Source organism: Canis lupus, chromosome 8 (assembly GCF_048164855.1).
Source record: "Canis lupus baileyi chromosome 8, mCanLup2.hap1, whole genome shotgun sequence".
Classification (NCBI taxonomy): domain Eukaryota; kingdom Metazoa; phylum Chordata; class Mammalia; order Carnivora; family Canidae; genus Canis; species Canis lupus.
The window spans coordinates 37,783,817-37,807,448 of record NC_132845.1 but is presented as its reverse complement, the minus strand read 5'-3'; the positions used below and the strand labels follow the sequence as shown (position 1 = coordinate 37,807,448).

At 54.9% G+C, this 23,632-nt stretch overlaps 1 protein-coding gene across 4 annotated transcripts in view; it reads left to right on the top strand.

The window, feature by feature from the left end:
- The window catches only part of LMF1 (lipase maturation factor 1), an 88,660-nt gene extending 76,305 nt beyond the window's left edge, over positions 1-12,355 (top strand). For 2 of the 4 annotated variants that reach the window (XM_072835162.1, XM_072835164.1), the window contains 5 exons: positions 1,610-1,793; positions 1,997-2,150; positions 2,335-2,518; positions 3,349-3,461; positions 3,851-4,075. In XM_072835162.1, coding sequence (XP_072691263.1) covers positions 1,610-1,793; positions 1,997-2,150; positions 2,335-2,518; positions 3,349-3,461; positions 3,851-4,031 — 816 coding nt within the window. In that variant the 3' untranslated portion in view covers positions 4,032-4,075. Of the gene's footprint in view, positions 1-1,609; positions 1,794-1,996; positions 2,151-2,334; positions 2,519-3,344; positions 3,462-3,850 lie in introns of all 4 variants that reach the window. The other 2 variants (XM_072835165.1, XM_072835163.1) reach the window with 2 other exon arrangements.
- Positions 12,356-23,632: the final 11,277 nt, after the last annotated feature.

Below are 23,632 nucleotides of genomic sequence, written 5' to 3'. Positions count from 1 at the left end.
AACGTCTCAGGACACACAGCACCAGGGCGAAGCTCTTAAAAATTGGTAACTTGTAACTTCGTGAAAAGCACGTTTCTCCCTCTATAGACACCACAAGGAACCCGCTGGCGTGAAAGGGTGGCCGGGCCCGGCAGGCACCCGAGGACCCACTGGCAGGGCTCCCTCGAGGCGCACCGAGACCGCTGCAGCGTCCCGCAGGCACACGCACGGGCAGGTGATGTGCGGCCGTGGACGCCTGCGCGCTGGCTCACGGGACCCCAGGCTGGAGACCCTGGGCGCCAGAGCTCCATGCCCACCACGTTTGGGAACAGGCAGGGTGTCGGGCGGCAGAGGTCCGTCCACAGGTCACAGGCACCAAGGGGACTGTCTGGGGTGGAACCTTCTGGGCTTTATGGTGATTTGCACAAAGGTCAACATTTGTCAAAAGCCACTGAACTGTAAGCGGGGCGGGGCGGGGCGTGTATCTTATTGTTTGTTTCAACGAAACCTGACGAGAAAGGCGGCAGATTTGCCAGGACTACAGGCCGCCTGCCCGCTCCCGCCAGGCTCCCGAGTCCCTGCCGCCCCATGGCACCTGATCCCCCGGGAGCTGCACCCCAGGGCGTCTCGCCTCACGGGGGCCTCCGCCCCGTGCTCACTGGGCCGGCTGCATCAGAGCCGGTGCCTGCATAGGGCCTGGGCGCCGCGGCCTCCCCTCTGCTCCCCCTCCGGCGCCCAACGGCCGGGGCATAATCAGGCCAAAGACGTCATTTTTAAGTCTTGTAGTACCTTACAAGACGTGCAGCTGCCCGGACAAAGTTCCCCAAAGGCCTGGCTGGCAGCGGCTCCGGGACGCAGCCCCTGACGGCCGGCAGCTCTCGGGCAAACGGGTGGGGGGCATAGGAGACCCCCAAGCTGTCGGCACCCCACCCGCTCTGAGGCTTTGTGACTCCAGTCTTACGACCAAGACGCTAAGTCGCTTTCAGGAGCGAGCCTTACAGGAGAACTGCCACCGTCCAGCTCATGCCAAGTCCGTAGACAAGCCCAGCGGAACGGGGACACGGGCAGGCCCATCTGGACTCCCAGGCCCTGTGCAGCCCCACCTCCCGGTGCCCAGAGTGCGGGAGGCCGGCCTCCTGCGTGGTCACAGTGGACGCATCTGGGGTGCGAGCTGTGGAGGACAGGCCAGCCAGACCCGGGCAGCAGAGCCTCATCCTCCTCCTGCCACCACCGCCTCGAGCACGGGTCCCCAGGGCTGCCCACACCCGAACCCGGTGACGGTCAGCGGAGCACAGCGGCACAGCCCGCCAGCTCACGGCCCTGTGGGCAGGCACGGGGCAGCCTAAGAGGCCAGAACCCGGGTGTCCACAGGTCCCACTCCAGGCTCGAGCAAGAACCCGCCCCAAGATCAGCTGAGGGGTCGACACCCTTGGGGCCCGCCGGTGGGGACACGGGCACGCAGCCTGTGGTGGACAGGGGCCTGGCCCTCAGTACCAACAGTCGGCCGGGGCACTGCGCGTGCTGTTCTAAAGGCTCAACTCCAGGCTCCACAGTCTGCCGTGGGGGGGGGTTGGGAGGGGGTGCCCGGGCTCCATCAGCCTGGACTCAGGCCCTGCTCCATCCCCTGCAGGTGATCCTTATCATCAGCGGGAACCTGAGCTTCCTCAACTGGCTGACCATGGTGCCCAGCGTGGCCTGTTTCGATGATGCAACTCTGGGGTTCTTGTTTCCCTCTGGGCCTGGTGGCCTGAAGTACCGAGTCCTGAAGATGCAGGAGGAGGCTGCCCGAGGGGCCCTAGCCCCCCTGAGATACGGTGAGTGGACCCCCCAGGCGGGGACAGAAGCCTCTTTTCCCCAGGACCAGGACCGCCCACCCATTAGCGAGTTCTGGCCTAGAAACAAGGGGCTGTGGGCGGGGCCCCTCCCTGGGCTCCTGTGAACCTCAGGGGGTCCTCCCTGCCGAGGGTCCAGGCCTGAGCACGCAGCTGACCCCACCGCCCCCCTCTGCCCCTGCCAGGCTGCATGGTGCGGCGGGCAGTGCACCTGGCACTGGCTGCCCTGGTGGCCTGGCTCAGTGTCCCCGTGGTCCTCAACCTGCTGAGTCCCACCCAGATCATGAACACCTCCTTCAATCCTCTGAGGATCGTCAACACGTACGGCGCCTTTGGAAGGTACAGGGGCAGCCTGCCCTCACCCTGTCCACTGTGTGCACGTGGGACCCCGGGCCCTGGGGGAGAGCCACCCCCGCCTCCAGGGCAGCCCCTTACCATGATCCGCTCAGCAAGGAAGCCAGGGTGTGGATGCACAGTGGCCACCTTCATGTGCCTGCAGCTCCCTGCCTCGGTCTCCCCACAGCATCACCAAGGAGCGCACGGAGGTCATCCTACAGGGCACGGCTGCCCCCAACGCCAGCTCGCCCGATGCCGTGTGGGAGGACTATGAGTTCAAGTGCAAGCCGGGGGACCCAGGGCGGCGGCCATGCCTCATCTCCCCCTACCACTACCGCCTGGACTGGCTCATGTGGTTCGCAGCCTTCCAGGTGGGGCCTCCCCTGCCCTGCCCCTCCCGCTGTGCTCCCGAGACTGCAGTGCCCTCGGCGGGGACGCCCACGGCCCGGCTGGTGGGCGTGAGGTCACTGCCTCCCGTGCCCTCCCCGGGCCTGGCTGACCTGGGAGAGGAAGGTGGGGCCAGTGTCAGGGCACCGGCGGGGGATCTTCATCTCCAGCACTGCACCCCAGAGCGGCAGGCGGGGCACAGTGCACAGGACGGAACTCCCACCCCCCCGGGCCGTGTCTCCCTCCTGGGTATTCCCCTTTGTGTTCTCTGCCTCTGCGTCTGGACGGCCGTGGGCCCACAGGTGGAGCCCCCACACTGCCGGACACCTTCGCAGCAGGGTCTGCAGCTCCCCCAACCCTTCCAGCAGTGACAGGACCGGCGCAGCCAACAGTAGGACGGTGGACGTCCACAGGCGCGTGCTTGTGCCAGAGCAGGCCTGGGGGCCCCTCGTCCTCCCGCTCATCTGCTCGGGCTGTCACTGCCCCACCTGCCTGGAGAGACACAGCCTCAGGAAGACCATGCCTCCCACAAGCCCCCAGGGCTGGCAGGCGACAGCACCGAGAGGCCAGCACGTCCCCACGCGGGAACAGCACAGTGCCCTGGGAGCCCGTCCCCCAGATGAACTGTCTAGACAGTGGGCCGACGGGCGGGAGCAGGCAGGGAGTGTGGGCCCAGCGTCTGGGAGAGGCTGGCCCTGACCGCACCTGCGTGACCAGGCGGGAGCTGGAGCTCCAGGGCCAGGCAGGGGCTCATCCTGGGGCCCCTGGCACTGGGCTGCGCGCCTAGAGCCTGCACCCCTCCTCTCACCCCCAGACCTACGAGCACAACGAGTGGATCATCCACCTGGCAGGCAAGCTCCTGGCCAACGATGCCTCAGCTCTGTCCCTACTGGCCGTCAACCCTTTCGAGGGCAGGGCGCCCCCCAGGTAGGACTTGCCTCTTGGACGGGACACCTGCCCACTGCTTCCTCGGGGGCCTTTCAGGGCCTGGACGGATCAGGCACCCTGGGCCCTGCTTGGAGCCTCTGCAAACGTGCCCGGGGGTAAGGTCCCCAGGCTCTGGACCAGCCCCTCTCTTGCGCCCTGCTGGCCTGCGCCGAGGGAAGGGGCCTCCAGAAGGCCAAGCGTGCCCTTTGCTGCCTTCGGGCTGTAGAGCCAAGTCTCTGGCCCTTTCCCAGGCATCCCCGGAGCCCCCACAGTCCCCATGGCAGCCATGGCAGCAATGGGGCCGGGGCTTCCCCGGGCAGCATCACCTCCGAGGAGCGGCAGCTCGACAGGTGGAGGGCGGGCCTCCTGACGAGGGGTCTCTCTTGCAGGTGGCTGCGGGGAGAGCACTACAGGTACAAGTTCAGCCGCCCTGGGGGCCCACACGCCGCCGCAGGCAAGTGGTGGCTCCGGAAGAGGATCGGCCCCTACTTCCCCCCCGTCAGCCTCCGGGACCTGGAGGACTACTTCCGCTCCCGGGAGTGGCCGCACCCGGCCGTGGATGTGGACTAGAGCCGCCCAGGCACCGACGAATAAAGCCGGGCCTGGCCGCGTGAGTGGAGTCTCGTGGGCCGGGCAGCGCCACCCACTGTCCTGGAAGCGCCCTGGGGGGCGGTGGGTCCCTGGGAGCAACTCTCCTGGCCTCTCCAGGCAGCCCCGGGCACCAGGGGCAGCTAAAGCCCCGCGTGCCTGGCACGGCTACGAGGAAGCTGCCAGTCCCTGCCGGTGCCCCCACGTCCGGCGGGCCCCGCCCTCCTCCCTGCCCGCAGCCGCCTCAGGACCTTCGTGCCGCCCCGAGGCCCAGTGCCCAGACGCGGGCACAGAAGCCCTTTGTTCCTGCCTGGGCGGGGCTCCTCCCCTGCTCTGCGGCCCCGCCCCCCCAGCCTCACACCCCGGGGTGCAGCCAGGGCTGGGGTGCCCACAGTGGCCATTCCGAGGCCCCGCGGGCACAAGTGAAGCTAATTACCCTCGCCTGGCGGCCTCTGCCCTGTGAGCTGGGGTGGCCCCAGGGCCCTACCGCCTGAACTTCGCGGAGAACAAACAACTCCCGCCCAGGGAGAGGTCTCCCTGCTGAAGCGACAGCCAAGCACCGGGTGGCATGGCCCCCCCCGGCCCTGGGCAGCCCCCCCTTCTCAGCCGGGCAGCAGCAGGCGCCCCTCCCTCTCCCCCACTGTCCGGAGGGCCGGGCTGCAGCAGGGAGGGTCCCGGCGGGAACGAGGTGGGCACAGTGCGGGTCTGTGTGGGGCCAGCGGTCCAGGTGCCGACAGAGGGGCCGTGTTCCTGCTCGCAGGCAAACAGCCTCCCTGTGTCTGTCAGCACAGACCCGGCCTCAGAGCAGAGCCTGGAGCCAGCAAGTCTGCCCGCGGCAGCCACACGGAGCTGACCACCGGCCCGCTGTGGCCTGGGCAGCCCTGCCCGGGGGGCTGTCCTAGGAGTCCTGCCAACGGGTGGGGGCCCCGAGGACCGAAGAAGCCAGTGCCTTGGCTTGGGTGCCACCCCCCAGGACCACAGCAGGGCCCTGCCACCCCTCCTGCTGTACCCAGAACCCCTGCCCGGTGGCTCCTCCCTGGGCCCTCAGGCCAGCTGTGCCCCCCAGGCCCCCCACGACCCTTGAGAGCCACACAATGCTCAGGCCTTGGGGCACATGGGGACACTTCAGGGGACCCCAGGTCCAGGCACTGGGCCCTCTGACCAAAGACCCCCTCCCAGATCTACTCCCACAGCCTCCACCTGCGAGTCCGCAGACAGCTTCAGAGCCAACCCCGAGGCCCGCGGCCTCCTGAGACTGCATCCCTCCTCCACCCAAAGCCCTCCGTGGCTCCCCTGCCTCACCGAGCACACGCTGGGGTCACCATGTCCCCCCTCCAGCACCTGCTGCGCCGACACCCACAAGCCCGCACCCCCTCAGGGCCCGCAGCACCAACACAGGCCTGCATGAAACGCCTGAAGAAGGGCCCGAACTCCGCATCTGCCCTGCCCGCCACTGCCCTCTCTCGGCACCTGCCGTTTCCTGCTTGACACGGGAGACACTTCAGGATCTGGGGATGCAGGGACACAGGACGTCAGCCTCCCTCCCGCGGCCCTCTGGGGCTGGGGACGCTGCACGGCTGTGTCCAGGCGGCCGGGGCCATTCGCCCCTCCTCGCTCTGCCCCACCGAGTCCTCTCCCTGGGGAGCAGGGTCTGCTGGGTGAGGTCCTCCCAGGCGGCCAGAAACCTGCGGCAGAAGCCAGGCGGGTCAGGCTTAAGTCGACATGCTGGCAATGCTGCCCTCAGCTCCTGAACCCAATGGCGGGGGCACAGCCCACATGCGCCAGCCTTGGCTGGACCGTGGGGCATGGGCATCTTCTCGTTTGCTGAGAGGGTCCTCACTCAGATCAGAGACCCGCAGGGCAGCTGCTGTGCCCCCCTCCCCCTGGGGCTCCCGGGACGGCCCTGTGCCCCGTAGTCCCAGGCTGCTGCGGGGTGAATTCAAGAATGTTACAGGTTGCTACAAGTGGCGCAGGTGGGACTACTCCCGCCCTCCACCGCATGTTCCTGTAACTTCCAGAACTCTCCCCGTCTCTGGGGCGATGGCTCTTTCCATTCCTGATGCTTACTCTGGGCTTTTCTTTCTTCTCTCCTCGTCAATCTCAAAGCACCGACACTGGGTTTTCTAGGCAGCTTTCCTGTTCGCAGCTCACAGATGCACATGCTTCCTTCACAGTCCAGGTGGAGCTCTTTACCATCTTGGCCTGAAAACTTCCATTTCTTTCTCTTCCTCCTCCTGATCTCTAAGGAATGCAGCTGAAGAGCTCCAGTTGCGCCTACACTCTGCCAGATGCTGTGATCCTTGCCTGTGAATTCTAGAAATGTTGATTTCCCCTTTAGCTCATCAAAACAGAGGTGGGGATTTTAATTTCCAGATGAATGGATTTGGGCCTACCTTTCGTTTATCTTCAGTTTTATTGCATGCTTTGCCACCCCCACGTGTCCTGAGGATTGACGTCCCTTTTAGAAGCAAACAGTCTCCTGGGAAGGACAGCCTCTCCAGCCCTGAGGCAGCTGCTTGTCCTTCTCTGCTGAGAAGTTCCCTGGGTCCATTCCCCATGCTGACCTCTCTGCCCTGTATCCACACAGTATAAAGATGCTTTCACTCTCAGGGATGCGGTTTCAAAGCCACTGAGTAAAGTGGAGCTGACGTATCAGCCAATCAACCTTTAAACTCCTGACGTAATTGATGAAACTAACAAGCCTCTATCTAGCTTGACTGACAGAGAAAGAAAATGCAAATAACTAAAGTCAAAATAAAGTGGAGGCATTACTTTTTATGGAAATAAAAAGGATTACAATAGTACTATGAGCAATAGCATGCCAAAAAATTAGATCACATCAAAGAAATGGACAAAATCCTAGAAACATACAAACTGCCAAAAGTGACACACAAAGAAATAGAAAATTGTAAAAGATCTGTAACAGGTAAAGAGACTGCATCAGTAATCAAAAACCTCCCAATTAAAAAAAAAAATGCTGGACAAGATGGCTTCACTCGGTCAAGAGTTTAAAAGAGAATTAACACCAATCCTTCCCAAACTTTCAAAAAATTAGAAAAGAGAACAATTCTAACTCATTTCGAGGCCAGCTTTACACTAATAACAAAGTCAAAGACCCCAATATCCCTTATGAATTTTGCATCCATAAGCAAAAATCCTCAACAAAATACTAGCAAAATAACTGCATGATATGAGAATTATATGCCATGATTTAATGGAACTGCTTTAAAAAAAAATCAGTCATTGCAGTATATCACATCAACAGAATACTACAGGCAGGGGGAGGGTGGAGTATCAGGGACAGCACATAGTCCTCTCAACTATACGGGAAAAGCATTTAACAAAGTCCAACAACCTTTCATGAGAAGAGCCACTCAGAAAACTTCCTTAACATAAAAAGGTAGTTAGCAAAAACCCACAGCCAACATCACACTCGATAGTGAAAGAGTGAAAACCTTCCCCCGAAGATCTGAAATAAGTGGAGGATGCCCATTGTCATCAATACCACTTACTGAAGTTCCAGCCCAGAGGAATTAGTCAAAAAAATAAAAGGCTTTAAATTAGAAGACCTCTACTGAGAAGTGATGTGATCCTATAGATAGACAATTCCAATGATCCAACAAAACAAAATGAAAAACACCACCTAGAGCTAATAAATGAACTCACCAAAGTTTCAGGGTACAGAATCAACACAAAAAAATCAGATATGCTTCTATACACCAGCAATGAGCAATCTGAAAAAGAAACTAAGGAAACAATTTCATTTACAATGGCATCCAAAAAAAATATCTACTAAAATACTTAACCAAGGAGGTGAAAGACCTATACACTAAAAACTATGTAACACCGCTGGGAAAATTCTAAAGGAGACCTCTATCAGTGGAAAGGCAGATATCCACATCTGTAAACTGGGTGACAACAGTCTTAAGATGACAGTACTACCCAAAGCAGTCTACGGAGCCAATGAAATCTCTATCAAAATTCCAATAGCCTTAGCCTATAGAAATTGAAAAGCCAACACTCAAATTCACATGGAATTGCAAAGCACCCCAAACAACAATCTTATAAAAGAAAGGATAGGGGCACCTGGATGACTTAGCCAGTTGAGCGTCTGCCTTCAGCTCAGGTCATGATCCTGGGGTCCTGGGATCGAGCCCCACGTTGGGCTCCCTATTCAGTGGGGAGACTGCTGCTCTCTCTCCCTCTGCTTCTCCCCCTGGCTTGTACTCTCTCTCCGTCAAATAAATAAATAAAATCTTTAAAAAAAAGAGAGAGAGAGAGGATTCACATCTTCTGATTTGAAAACTTACTACAAAGCTATAGTCATCAAAACAGTGTGGTCCTGGCATAATAACATAACATGGACCAGAGGAATAGAATGGAAACCTAATAAACCCTCACAGATAAGGTCAAAAGATTGACAAGGATGCCAAGACCATTCAGTGGCAAAATGGTGATGGGAAAGCAGGATCTAAGCACTAAAGAATGGAGATGGCCCCTTGCCTCACACCATATTCAAAAATTAATTCAAAATGGATGAAAGAGCTGAAACTATTAAAAGTCCCAGAAACATGGATCTAACAAATGGATTCTTAGGACACCAGCAGCAGGAGCAACAAAAGGAAAACCAGATAAATTGGACACAACATGGGCAGCCCTGGTGGCGCAGCGATTTGGTGCCACCTGCAGCCCGGGGTGTGATCCTGGAGACCCGGGATCGAGTCCCACATCGGGCTCCCTGCATGGAGCCTGCTTCTCCCTCTGCCTGTGTCTCTGCCTCTCTCTCTCTCTCTCTCTCTCTCTCTCTCTGACTATCATAAATAAATAAATTAAAAAAAATAAATTGGACACAACAAAACTTAAAAGTCTTGTGCGTCTAAGGCCATTATCAGTAAAGTAAAAAGTCCACAGAGTGGGAGAAAATGTAGGTTATATAACTGGTAAGAGACTAGTAACCAAGATATGCAGGGAACTCTTACAGCTGAGCAGCAAAAAAGACCAACCCCAATTCAAAAGGGCTCATCAGCCATTTCTCCAAAGACAACATAGAAGTAGCCAAAAAGTACAAGAAAGGGGACTCAACATCCTTAGTCACTATAAAATGCATGTGAAAACCACAATGAGATACTACTTCACACAGGATGGCTGTGATTTTTAATAAACAACCAGCATTGGCAAGGATGTGGACAGACTGGAGCCTCTGTCCATTACAGATGGGAATGTAAATGGTACAGCTGCTGTGGAAACAGTCTGGCAGCTCCTCAGAAAGTTAAATGGAACAATAACCAAAGACCCAGCAACTCCTGGGTCGGGTACACATACGCAGCAGAAATGAAAATGGACTCAAACAGATACTTGTACATGAATGTTTGTGGCAGCACGATTTACAACAGCCAAAAGGTAAAAATGACTCAAATGCCCACCAACAGATGAGTACATAAACAAAATATGGTCTCTCCATACAATGGAATAGTTTTCAACAGTAAAAAGAAAATACTGACACCTGCTACAACGTGGATAAACTTTCGAAGTATTACACTTACGCTCCGTGAAATAAACCAGACACAAAAGATCACCTATCATATGGTTCTATTTGTATGAAATATCTAGGGCAGCCCAGGTGGCTCAGTGGTTTAGCGCCACCTTCAACCCAGGGCCTGATTCTGGAGACCCAGGATCGAGTCCCACATTAGGCTCCCTGCATGGAGCCTGCTTCTGTCTCTGCCTCTCTGTCTCTGTCTCTCTCATGAATAAATAAAATCTTTTAAAAATATACCTATAACAGGTAAGTCTGTAGAGACCGAAAGAACTGGGATTGATAGAGGCTGGGGTGAAGGAGAAGAGGGACAGAATCATGGGTAGTGTGGTTCCTTTTGAGGGGATGAAACTAGAACTAGACAGAGATGGTGATTACACAACACTGATACACTAAGTGCCACCAACTGTTCCCTTTACAACAGTTAGCTCTGTGGTAATGTCTTTTAAAATAAGACAAAAACCAGGGCCCCTGGGTGGCTCAGGGATTGAGCATCTGCCTTTGGCTCAGGGTGTGACCCCAGGGTCCTGGGATCGAGTCCCGCATCGGGCTCCCTGCATGGAGCCTGCTTCTCCCTCTGCCTGTGTCTCTACCTCTCTCTATGTGTCTCTCATGGATAAATAAAATCTTAAAAATAATATAAATAAAACAAAAACCAATAAAAGCCTTTTAAGTGTCCCAAGACCTGGACCTCCCTGTCTCGAGGCCAGGAGACTTCACACTGCTAAGACCTACTGGGACTGCGGGGGAAGCCAAGCAGATAAAGCACTCATCCCTTTTGTGTTAAGTGCATAGGGCTAGATTCTCTTAAGGCCAATACATAAAGCGATGCTTAGCCAGTGGGATAGAAAGTATCCAGAGGCAGCATATGACCATACATGAACTCTCTTAACTGATGATCTAGGAAAGACAGTTACAGATATGCAGCTACCAATTAGTCACAGAAAATCTGAGTAAATAAAGGCAGCCATGGTTACACAATACATAAAACTTTTGCCATCTAGGTGGCTTTCTGCCAAGGCTGTCTTCCCCGCCTTTACCTGGGATCAGCTCAATACCTAGCATAGATGGGGTGTGTGGGCACACTGGGACTCCACTGGGACTGACCTGGCTGGGTGGGTAGCAGGCTGCAGGAAAGCAGCACCTTGTCCTGATGACATGGGGACTCCCAACAAAGATCTTTGTATAAAACCAGAACCCTTTCAGAGCCAGAACATTTTAGAACAAAACCTGTGAAACCCTACCTGGTTTTTTGAAAATACCAGTGAAATGGATAAACCTCTAGCTACAACAGTCAAGGATAAAGAAGAGAAAACGCAGATTATGAATATCAAGAATGAAAGCAGAGTCATCACTACAGATCCTACAGACTGTGAAAGGGAAATAATATTATCAACTGTATTCTAATGAATTTGGCATCATAGAGGAAATGAAAACAATTCTATGGAACATATAAATTACTAAAACTGACTCACATAGAAAGAGAAAACCCAAGTAGCCCCATAACAACGAAAGAAATTGAATTCATGATTTAAAACCTCACAAAGAAAATTTCAGGCTAAAAAGACTTCACTGGTGTGTTCTAGCCAACATTTAATGGAGAAATATTATCCTAAACAAACATTCATATGCTGCTGGTCAGAATATAAAAAAGTACAACTGCTCTGGATAAGTTTGGCAATTCTGAAAACACTAAACACATTTACAACCCAGCCAAGGATCTACCCAAAAGAAATGAGAAAACAGACCTGTGAGCAATGCTTTTAGCAGATTCATTCAGACTGGCCAAAAATGAGGAAATAGCCCAGGGGCCCGGCAGCAGTAGGAATCCATGGTGTTGTATCCACACAACAAATAATCCTTGGCAATAGATGTTAATGATACACATAACAACACACCTGAACCTCAAAAACATGCTAAGCTAATGAATCCAGACACAAAAGAATATACACCAAATGATGCCATTTATACGGAACTCTAAAGAGCAAAAGAAGTCTCAACTGCAGTGACAGAAAATAGGTCAGTGGTTACATTACCTGGGGCCGTGTTGGGGAGGGGTTGACTGGGACGTAGAACAAGGGAATACTTGGAGGGCCGGAAACACTCTATATCTCAATTGCATGGTAGGTACCCTGGTGTACACACTTGTCAAAAAACCATCAAGATATACACTTAAAGTAGCTGCATTCTATTTTATATAAATTGCAACGGACTCTCCAAATAAAGCTCTGTTTTGTAGGTTTTTTTTAACTTCCATGATCTAAATACTCCCACTGCATCTTATTTTTAAAGCGGCCAACATATCATCACTCAGCAGAGTTGAAAAGGGAGGGATACACATGGTCAGCTCTTGCATGCTAGCATTAAGCCACCACCTGCATGCTACCACCTGTACCTCAATTGAGTTGATTTTGAAAACCAAAGATGACAAGGAAACCCTGAACTCTGCCTAGAACGGGCTAAGATAAAGAACGCGGGCAATGCCAGTGCTGAAGGCGTACAGCAACCAAAATGCTGGCACATCTGGGACCCAGCAGCCCCTCCCTCAGTGTGTACACAACAGACACACGGGGATCCCTGGGTGGCGCAGCGGTTTGGCGCCTGCCTTTGGCCCAGGGCGCAATCCTGGAGACCCGGGATCGAATCCCACATCGGGCTCCCTGCATGGAGCCTGCTTCTCCCTCTGCCTGTGTCTATGCCTCTCTCTCTCTCTGTGTGTGTGACTATCATGAATAAATAAATAAAATCTTAAAAAAAAAAAAAAAAACAACAGACACATGGACAGACAGCCTCCAAGAGACCTACAGTTAAGGTAGGTCTGCTCGTAAGAGACAAAAATTGCCAAAACTCATCACCAAGAGTAGAACGGACAGGATACTTTACAGCAAAAAGAATTGACGATTTACAACCATGACAGATGGAGTGAATGTCACAGGTGTGCTGCTGAGCAAGAGGGGCACATGCGCTGGGGCACAGGCTGCGTGGCTAACTCTCACAGACGTGCAGGACAACACTGGGGGCTACGCTGGGCCAGGCTTATGATGCGAATGGACACCAGGAGCCACAAGGGTCTGGCAACGTTCCAGTTCTTGGCTTAATGGTCATTACACTGATAATCAGTTTGTGAAAAGTGTTTTGAGAGGACATATTTTGTGGACTTTTTTGTATAAGTTCCAATTCATGATTAAAATATTTCCAACAGAAAAATACATTTTCATGGTCAAGCATGAGAGCCCACTTTGTTTCTGGTACGTTTATCATAAAGAGCACTGAGCTGCTTGTACTGCCACAGACACAGAAGTGTAAGCAAAACGGATGTCTGCATCCACCGTGCGTCCTGAGGTACTTATGTCCCCCCATCCTCATGTGTGTCTTTAAAAAAAATTTTTTTTAAGATTTTATTTATTCATGAGAGACACACAGAGAGAGGGAGAGAGAGGCAGAGACACAGGCAGAGGAAGAAGCAGGCTCCCTGCAGGGAGCCCGACGTGGGACTCGGGACTCGATCCCAGGACCCCGGGATCACAACCTGAGCTGAAGGCAGACGCTCAACCACTGAGCCACCTAGGTGTCCCTTCTTGTGGGTCTTGACTATGCTTTTCCTTTGCTTATCACCATCTCTCTCCACCCTCCGTTTTCTACTCTTTCCAAGTGTTTTGTCTTTTTTTTTTTTTTTTTTTTTTGTCTTCTTTTTAAGCTGTCATGGGACCTATCGCAGCCCAGGGAGGGACTGGGAAAGCCCCACAGGCCCCCTCTCTCCACACAGGGTACCCGGTTGGTGCCCTGGTTCTCCTGTGAGGGTGAACCTAAAGTCAGCCTGAAACCAGAGGGACACATGCAAACTTGACAAAGGCTCACGCAACAGAGAAGACGGCAGGCGGCCCCATTCCCGCCCACGTCTACCTGTGAGGACACCTTGGTTTAGGGCTAAAAGCCAGGAAAGCTGTGATGGGCAAAGCCAATGAAACAAGATGATGCCTCCTGTCTAGAGGCAAACGATGCCTTTATCCTCAGGGAGGGTCACTGGCTCTGGCAGGCGCTGCACCTGGGCCGTGGAGGGCACTCGGCGCCAGCCCTGCAGCTGCAGGCCTTTCTGTGGCGGGCACACATTTGCATCTCAATAACCCCTGATTAATATTTAAGGAGCCAGCTGTCTGTGCCACATGGAAAAGGGGGGAAAAAAACCGCCTTGTTCCTTTAAGGGGTGGGCTCAAGGCTCTTCATCAAGTGGCCTTCATCTCCCTACTGGGTCTTCACACTCAGACAATTCTTCTCCATGAAAAAATATGAAGCGCCATTAGCGAGTTATCAGGGGCCGACTGTGTCCCCATCAATGCCCCTCAGTCCATTGTGGCCGTCGTGCAGCTGCAGGGCTGGCGCAGAGCAAGCTGCCAAGCTGGGCTCTGTCCCTCTGTCTGTCCGTTGTCCCTGGGCACCATGTCCAGCGTGGCCTATCACTACCCCATCGAACGGAAGCGGACAGCATGTTCAGAGCTCAGGCACTGACCGGGGGGTTGAGCCAGCCAACCCAGGGGCCCGCAGGCCCGACTGCTGTCCCCCGATGCCTGCAGTCACGGTGCAGAGTCCTCCTCTTGCTAGCTACCGCCCCAAGTAGGGTCTTGGCTCACAAGTCCGCCCCAGAGGCCTCTGCTGTGGGTCTCTGGGCAGGTGTCAGCTGTAGTAAGTTGATCAGGGTCCCCCAAAACACATGTCCACCCAGAACCTCAGAGTCTGCAGACGTAATTAGCTAAGAGGAGGTCATGCTGGAGGAGGGTGAGCCCTGAATCCAATGTCTGGTGTCCTTGTAGTAAGAGGAACTAGAGGCACACGGAGACCACGGGACTCCAGGCCCCCAGAAACCTACACACAGCAGTGGAGGCAGCGACTCGGTGCAGGAGCCCCACGTACCCAGATTGGCCCTCACAGCCACACTCCCCTTCCAACCTATGGGGCAGGGGCCAGTTGCCTCCTGGGACAGCAGCCCCACCAAGGCCAGTGAGGCCAACAGTTGTCCAAAGACTGCCTCCCCAAGCCTCCTCTGGCGCCTTGACCCCACCTGCCCCTGGGAGTCCTGGGTCCCCTCCAAGCCCTTAGCACCCAGCCAAGAACCACCTAAGACTCTTCACCCCCACCCTCAAAACACACAAATGCCAGGGGATCCCTGGGGGGCTCGGCGGTTTAACACCAACTTCAGCCCAGGGCATGACCTGGGGGTCCTGGGATTGAGTCCCGCATCGGGCTCCCTGCACGGAGCCTGCTTCTCCCTCTGCCTGTGTCTCTCATGAATAAATAAATAAAATCTAAAAAAAAAAAATGCCTGGATCACTGAGTTCCTGGGGGCCTCAGCTGGGCGTTCATAAGGCCTCCCCTGGGGAGGGCGAGGATCCCAGGCCCTCCACTCCCACTGCTTCCCCCACCTGGGAGCAGGTCTAGACAGAGTCCCTCTTCCTCAGAGTTCTTCCACAGATTCCTCCCCAGACAGCATGGCTAGGTCCCCCAGACCCACACACAGCCCCAGGGGGGCCCACCTGGCACAGAGGAGGGGCCGTGGGCAGCACCCACATCCCTCATGGCAGGTCCAGGCTAAGGGGCACTGAGACTGTCCGACTCGCTCTGCCCTGGCCAGAAGAAAGCATGCCCCAGGTCTGGCACTGCACACCCACCTGCCTGAGAGGGGACCTGCCCACCCCACCCCCAACACTGTTCCTGCCCCTTGATTCCTTTTTTTTTTTTTTTTTTTTTTTAAACTTTTTTTTTTAATTTTTATTTATTTATGATAGTCACACACACAGAGAGAGAGAGAGAGAGGCAGAGACACAGGCAGAGGGAGAAGCAGGCCCCATGCACCGGGAGCCCGACATGGGATTCGATCCAGGGTCTCCCGGATCGCGCCCTGGGCCAAAGGCAGGCGCCAAACCACTGCGCCACCCAGGGATCCCTGCCCCTTGATTCCTATAGGGTCCCTGACTTTCTGAAACTCCCCAGCTTCCACCTTTCACCTTCAAGGAGCAGAAGAGTTCACCTCATCTGGTCCCTTCCTTGCCACTGGGGTTCAGAGGCAGGGCCTGGGCAGCCCCACTGTCACCAGCACTCGGGGTTTCCACAGGGCAAAGACACAGGATAGGCTACACTGGCCGTGGATTCTTCCCAAACCTACAAGAAAGCCTCTGGTTTCCAAGTGTGGGATTTGGCAGTGCTGATCAGAGCGGTGGACTGACCTATTCATGGATTTTCCTGAGGACAGACACCCCACTCCCTAGGGACAGAAAGTGAGGAACAAGGGATCCCTGGGTGGCTCAGCAGTTTAGCAACTGCCTTTGGCCCAGGGCATGATCCTGGGGTCCCGGGGTCGAGTCCCACATCGAGCTCCCTGCATGGAGCCTGCTTCTCCCTCTGCCTGTGTCTCTGCCTCTCTCTCTCTCTCTCTCTCTCTCTGTCTCTCATGAGTGAATGAATGAGTAAATGAATGAATAAATGAATAAATAAATAAAGTCTCTAAAAAAAAAAAGAAAAAGTGAAGAACACTCAGAGAGGGCAAAGGCACTAACGAGGGCCCACACGCACACAGTGCACAGTCGTAGATGTGACACAACCACACACCCCCATGTGCATAGAAACACAAGTATGCAGCAGCACATATGACAGCACATGCCAGCATCACAATTTTATAAATTACGTGAATGGCTAGATATTCCAGAACTAGCAGTGACCACCCAGACTGACCTTCCGCTCTGTGGGCCTGCCGGGGGTGGCCGTGCCCTGGCCTGCACAGAGCACCCAGGCCCAAGGGCATTTGTCCCAACAGACAGCCTCTAAGCAGGAGCCGCGTGCCCAAGGCATCAGCTCCCCTTTCCTCCTACAGGAAGGAACATAAGCCCCCCACAAGCTTAGAATGTCAAGGGAGGAGCTCTCTCTGAGCTCAGATGCCCCTTCCAACATCCCAGGGGTGGGGTATCCACGGCCAGCCCACGGCCCCCACTGCACCCAGCCTACTGGCTCATTCCACATTCACTGGTGTCACAGGATTTTGGCTGATGGGATACAAAGCAGGACACCCCGTATCGCCCCTGAGTGCTGGGGTGGGCAGCAGCTCTGGGGGCCTCCAGGCAGCTCTGCCCTCTGACCCCACAGAGCACCACACGGTAGGATTCCTTTCCTTTGCCGCTAGGCCCAGTGGAGGGCCCCTGGGGGGGCTCCATGCCTTCCTGGCACTGGCTCTTCCCCAACCCAGCCATCCCCTAAGGGCCAGTGCAAGAGCACTGCCAGAGAGGGACAGCCCAGTGGAACACAGGAAGAGGAGGACGCCCGGGGGGCTCAGTGGTTTAGCACCGCCTTCGGCCCAGGGCATGACCCCGGGGTCCCGGGACTGAGTCCCACGTCGGACTCCCTGCGTGGAGCCTACTTCTCCCTCTGCCGGTGTCTCTGCCTCTCTCTCTCTCTGTCTCTTATGAATAAATAAATAAAACCTTTAAAAAAAATGACATAGGAAGATACCAGGTCCCTGGACTCAGCGGGACCCACCTTTCTGGGGAGAGGGTCAGTGGCTCGGGTTCCAAGAGCAGCTTCTCTCAGGAGTAAGACCTAATTGGGAGTGGTCTCCCAGGAACAAGCTGGCAGGGAGGCAGGGCAGTGAGGAAACCCAGGACACAGCTGCCACTCCAGCTGTGAGGGGACAAGCCCAGGGGACAAGAGGAAAACCCCACGTAGAGGAGTGAGGCCCCAGAGCCTATTGGAGAGCAGGCACCCCGCTGGGCTGGCCACACGAGGCTGGACTCTGATCCCAGACAACAAAGTGCCCATGTCTGCTCTGTGGCTACCGGGAGGACGTGAGCCGGGCCCCCAGGGCAGCATCCACCCCAGGCCCAGACCTGGACACCAGGGTGCTCAGGAGTCCCCAAACAAGGTGGGAGCTCTGAGTTTGGGTCCCTCCCTGAGAGGCTCCCGGGGACCCCACCACCAAACCAGGCACAGCCCCTGTCACTCCCACAAGAATAAGAAAAGAGCCCTGAAGATGAGAGCTTGGCTGACACACATGCACACACACGTGGTCCTCGCCTGCCTATGGGGCTGCGACACCCCTCCACACACGGTGAGGGTGGGAGCTGAGAAGACTACAGGAGTCTCCTGACTCGATGATCTGAAGGACGGGTGGGTCCAAGGATGGGTGATCCAAGGACGGGTGGGTCACTCTGTGGGCTTGGAGGCCTGTGTGCCCCACCTCCTCAGGGCCCATGGGTCCAGATCAGGGCCAGGGAGATGTACCCCTGCCCTGATGTCAGGGGCTGTGCCAGGGAGCAGCCCGCGCTGCCAGTGACGCACCCTGGTAGGCTGAGTAGCAGACTCCAAAATGATGCATCCACACCTAAGCCCCAGAACCTAGGGATGTGACCTTACTTGGACTGCTCTGATGACATCTTCGTCTCAGACTTCCGGCCTCCAAAACTGTGAGAAAATAAGTTTCCATCGTTTCCAGCCACCAGTTTGTGGTAAATTGTTATGGAAGCCACAGGACAATGACACAGCCATGAGGTGGGTGTAACGGAGGCAGCCCCATCACCCCACACCTCCTGTGACTTCTCTGGTCAGCCCTGGGAGTACAGCTGCCCCTCAGCCTCATCAGGACTCACCCTTGACCTCAGGCTACACAAGATACACCCAAAGTAAGAAGCAGAAATGCCTCCCTTTGATTAATTTAGATGAAAGAGACCAATTCCTCAAATCCATAGAACACCAAACTCACTTAATGGATATTGGATGGTCCCATATCTATTAAAGACACTCAATTTGCAGTTAAAGTATGAAGGAGAAACGTCCAGGCCCAGATAGTTTAACTGGTGAAGTCTGCCTAACATTTAAAGAAGTAACACCGGGATCCCTGGGTGGCTCAGCGGTTGAGTGTCTGCCTTCAGCCCAGGGCATGATCATGGGGTCCCAGGATCGAGTCCTGCATCGGGCCCCCCGCATGGAGCCTGCTTCTCCCTCTGTGTCTCTCATGAATAAATAGATAAAATATTTTTTATTTTTTTATTTTTATTTTATTTTTTTAAGAAGGTGGCCACTCTACTGCATAGCCTGGGGGGATTATGGCAATTAGCAATGCCCAGACTATTTTGGCCTGTTTTTTTTTTTTTTTTTTAATTTTTATTTATTTATGATAGTCACACAGAGAGAGAGAGAGAGAGAGGCAGAGGGAGAAGCAGGCTCCATGCACCGGGAGCCCGACGTGGGATTCGATCCCGGATATTCAGGATCGCGCCCTGGGCCAAAGGCAGGCGCCAAACCACTGCGCCACCCAGGGATCCCAATAAAATATTTTTTAAAAAATAAAATAGGGGATCCCTGGGTGGCTCAGCGGTTGAGCATCTGCCTTCAGCCCAGGGTGTGATCCTAGAGTCCCGGGATCGAGTCCTACATGGGGCTCCCTGCATGGAGCCTGCTTCTCCCTCTGCCTGTGTCTCTGCCTCTCTCTTTCTCTGTGCCTCTCGTGAAAAATAAATAAATTAAATAAATAAATAAATAAATAAATAAATAAAATAAAAAATAAAGAAGTAACATCCATTCTAACTAACAGCTTCTAAAAAATACAAAAGGAGAGAACATTTCCCAATTCATTTTATCAAGTCAGCATTACTCTGAGATCCAAACCAGGAAAGACAACACAAGTAAACTACAGACTAACATCCCTCATGAACACAGAAACATCCTTAGCAACATACTAGCAAGTGCACCAGCCGTGTACACAGGTACACAGAATCGGACACTGTGGGGCGCCTGGGTGGCACCATCCTTGTCTGAATTTTGGGTTCGGCTCAGATCTGATCTCTGGGTCATGATACTGTGCCCTATGTCAGGCTCCACGCTCAGCTGGGCATCTGCCTGAGATCCTCTCTCCTTGCTGCCTCTCCCTATGCCCCTCCCCACCCCACACTCATCCACACTTTCTTTCTCTAAAATAAATAATCTAAAAAAAAAAAAAAAAAAAAAGATCACACACTGTGACCAATGACCAAGAGGGGTTCATCACTGAAACACAAGGCTGGTTTGAAATTAGAAAATCAACTAAGAGACTAAGGAAGAAAAAATATATGATCCTATCAACAGATGCAAAAAAACACTAGACAAATTCAGTACCTATTCACACTAAAAAATTTTTTAATTCTCATCATATTAAGAGAAGTGAACCTGCAGCGCACAGGAGGAAGAGATGGTGCTTCCCAGGGGTCTGGCCCAAGGCAAGGATGCCTGCCTGCCACTGCCCTCCAGGCGCGAGCGGGCAGGGAGGGGACAAAGGGGGCATTACAGTGAGTGAAAGAAACCAGATCAATGAGGCCGTGTACTGACTGATGCCACTTGTGCAGTTTCAGGACAGGTGGGACCCCTCTGGATGGACAGACTGGCAAAAGCATGAGGGGCTTGCAGGGCGATGGGGTGGGGCACAGGTTACTGATAGGCCCTTCGTCAGAACCCACAAATTGTAGTAAGATGTGTGCATCTTGTGATCACAATTTGATGGTTTCACCACCAGAAGAGTTGGGGACCTCAGCGTGTCTGTGGCTTCAGTCTCCCCATCAGTACGTAAGCCACGGCCCAGGTACCTCTAAGCCCCTGAGGATCCGACACAGCCCAGCCCCTCACCCACGACTTAACTACATCTGCAAAAATCCCATTCCCAAACAAGGTTGTGCTCAGAGGTTCTGGGGACACATCTCTGGCCCACAACGACCTGTGAACCCAGCCTGCCGCAGCAAGGCACCACCAGCCTCGGCACATTCACGCAGCCCGATATGCACCTCCCAGGCCAGTCCCTGGCAACCCCGCTCCCACACCCCAGCATTCTTGACAGCCCACGCGGGGTGCTCACACAGGATTGGAGGGGAAGAGCCTCTGACCTCTGTTTCTGCACTCAAAGATCCCCTGGCGGGCCTCCCCACCCCGAGTTTGCTAACACCCTGGTCCAGTGTCAGCCCGGCTGAGGCATGCCCACCTCTGCCCTCCTGGCAGCTCTCAGCCTGAGGGGCCCCAGAGGGATGACTCCACATCAGCAGGACTTGTAGGGACCATCAGTGACGGCTGGAGGGGCGGGAGGCTGCTGCCTGCCTTGCTGCTTTGTGGCTGAAAGGGTCTAGGCCAAGCTGCCTCCCCATGAGTCCACCGACACACACTGTGATGCCTTGTGGTAACTCTCGTCTCTGGGAAAAACGAGAATTTACCAGGCTTTGCCCCTCCCTCATAGGACTGACAGGCTCCGGGCGTGGCCTCACCAGGGACTGGCACCCAGGCCTGCAGGCAGCACAGAAGTCAGAGCCGGGGCCTGCGCTGGGTCCTCCTGCTGCTCCCAGCTCAGGCTGACAGCCTTAAACACTCAGCAGGATCACAGTGGAGCCACCTGGGCCTGGGCTTTCCTCTGTGGGAAGTTGTTAAAGTATGAGTTTAGTCTCTGTGTTTCTTACAAATGTATTCAGAGTGTCTATTTCTTCTGGAAGCAGTTCTGGTGGTTTATGTCTTTCTAGGGATTAATTTATGCATCTCGCCAAGTAACATGTTGGTATATGGTTTTAACTTATCCCCTTGTGACCTTCTTCATGTTGACAGTGACGCAGCCTCCAGGACTCACAGAGACTCACAGGAGCTGCTGCTTCGTAACTTTATAGCAGAAAGATCAGGATGTCCTCCCCGACACGTTACGTGGGCATTTCTGCTACATGCTCTCAAGTTAGACATGACATGCCATTCCTAATTCCTGAATGCTTTTTATCATGAAGAGTTGAAAGTTAAATACTTTTTCAGCATTAACTCATAAATAAATTGAACGGATTTTCGGATATGAAATTACATTATTGAATCCCTGAAATAACAACCTAATAACAACATGTGTACTCATAAATACCTATTTCTAAATTATAAATATTCAGGGATCCCTGAGTGGCGCAGCGGTTTGGCGCCTGCCTTTGGCCCAGGGCGCGATCCTGGAGACCCGGGATCGAATCCCATGTCAGGCTCCCGGTGCATGGAGCCTGCTTCTCCCTCTGCCTGTGTCTCTGCCTCTCTCTCTGTGTGACTATCATAAATAAATAAAAATTGAAAAAAAATTATAAATATTCATAAATGCAAGTAAAATTCACTTTATTACCAACAATATTCTAATTTTCTGTAGCTTTGCTTACCTTTGCTCTACTTGTTCAGTGTCTTGGAGGATCGTGTTCAAGTCCCCACAGACATCCCCACCTCTGCCCCCAAAGTAACCTGTCACCTCTGGGGCCAGGTCGTACAACCAGAGCCAGCAGTGACAGCTGTTAGCATCTTGTCCGAGAGTCTCCAGACACTGCTTCAAATACCAGGGTGCTTGCCACTGGTGGCATCTCCCCTTGGGGCTGCCGCTTCAAGAAAGCTGGCAACATGCTTTAAACCTACAAACTCGGATGGAACTGGAGGGGATTATGCTGAGTGAAGTCAGTCAGAGAAGGACCATCATCACATGGTCTCACTCATACGGGGAATACAAGAAATAGCGAAAGGGGTTATAAGGGAAGGAGGGGAACTGAGTGGGAAAAATTAGAGAGGGAGACAAACCACAGGAGACTCTGAACTCTAGGAAACGAACAAGGGGTCGTGGAAGGGGAGGTGGGTGGGGGTGGGGTGACTGGGTCACGGGCTGAGGGCACCTGATGGGATGAGCACCGACTATTAGACTATATGTTGGCAAATCGAACTCCAATTTTAAAAAATGGAAAGAAAAAAAAACACCCTACCAACTCTAAGTCATCTCCACAGGCTTTGCTTTGAACATATTTATTCATTTCCTTATTTGTAGTCGGCTTGTTTGGTTCAGGTTTTTTTGGTGTGGGGTCCTCCTTTGTTTTTAATCATCAAAATAGTCTGTGTTAGGGTGAGAATTTTGGGAAGCCCGGGAAAGGCAGAGGAATTACATCTGACTCTAAGCAAAAGCCACGGACATATCGTGTCCAGTTAGTGGGGCCAGAGCAGCCCCGGTCCTCAAACCGCAACCGCAGCATTCTGGGCGGGGACAACCTGGCCCTCGGTCCCCACACAAGTGCATTTTCAAGGTGCCACTTAGCTTTTGATGCTGAGAAAAGACAAAGCGCAAAAACATGGAAAACCACACAGCTTGTCTTCCTGCTGCATCTCCTGGTGGGCTCAGCGGGCGGAGGAACCTGCCGGGTCGCGCCTCTGTTTCCAACCATGACTCACACATCGTCCGCCCTGAAGCCGGGGCGCGCCCTCCCGGGGTGCGGGAGGCGGTGCACGCAGCCAGGACCCAGGGCCCACCCAGGGCCGTACCACTCACGGCAACAGGGACCCGGGTGCCCGGGGTCTGTGCCCGTCGAGCGGCTCCAAGACGGGAAGAGGACGAGGCCCAGCGCAACCACCGCCCTGCGGCCCCCACGGGGTCCCTGGGGACCGCCGCACCCACCTGGGCCGCCCGGCTCACCCCGCCCAGCCTCCGCACCCGGCCCGGCCCCCAGCACACCCACCCGGCCCGGCCAGCCCCCGGGCGCGCCCCCCCCCGCCCGCCCCCAGCCCTCGGGGCGGACCGAACCCGCGCGGCACGTCCCCCCCCCCCTCCCCCCCCCCGCCTGTCCCGGTCCGACCCGGGGCGGCCGCGCCTGCGCACCAGCGCCTCCCCCAGCTCCCGTGGCCCCCCTCCCCGGGCCGCACACGCGGCGCCCAGCCCACAGCCAGCGAGCCCCGCTGGGCTCCCGCGGCCGCCAAGGCAGGACAGCCCTGCAGGCGGCGGTGGGCGCGGCCCCTCCGGGAGCCGACGGGCAGGGCGAGGCAGGGCTCCGGTCGTCGTGCCGCCTTCCGAGGATGTTGTCAGTGTGAACGCCCAGGTGACGTGGCCGAACCGACGGCTGCACGGGAGAAGGAGGCCGCCCCCCAGGAGCCGCGTCCCCGGAGACACCCGCCCCAGGAGACACCCCCCGGAGACGCCCCACCAGGAGCCGCCCCCACAAGCGGCCGAGGCCCCGGGGAGCCGCAGAGCCTCCCGACGGGACGCGCTGGACAGCGAGCGGGGCAGGGCCGCCCA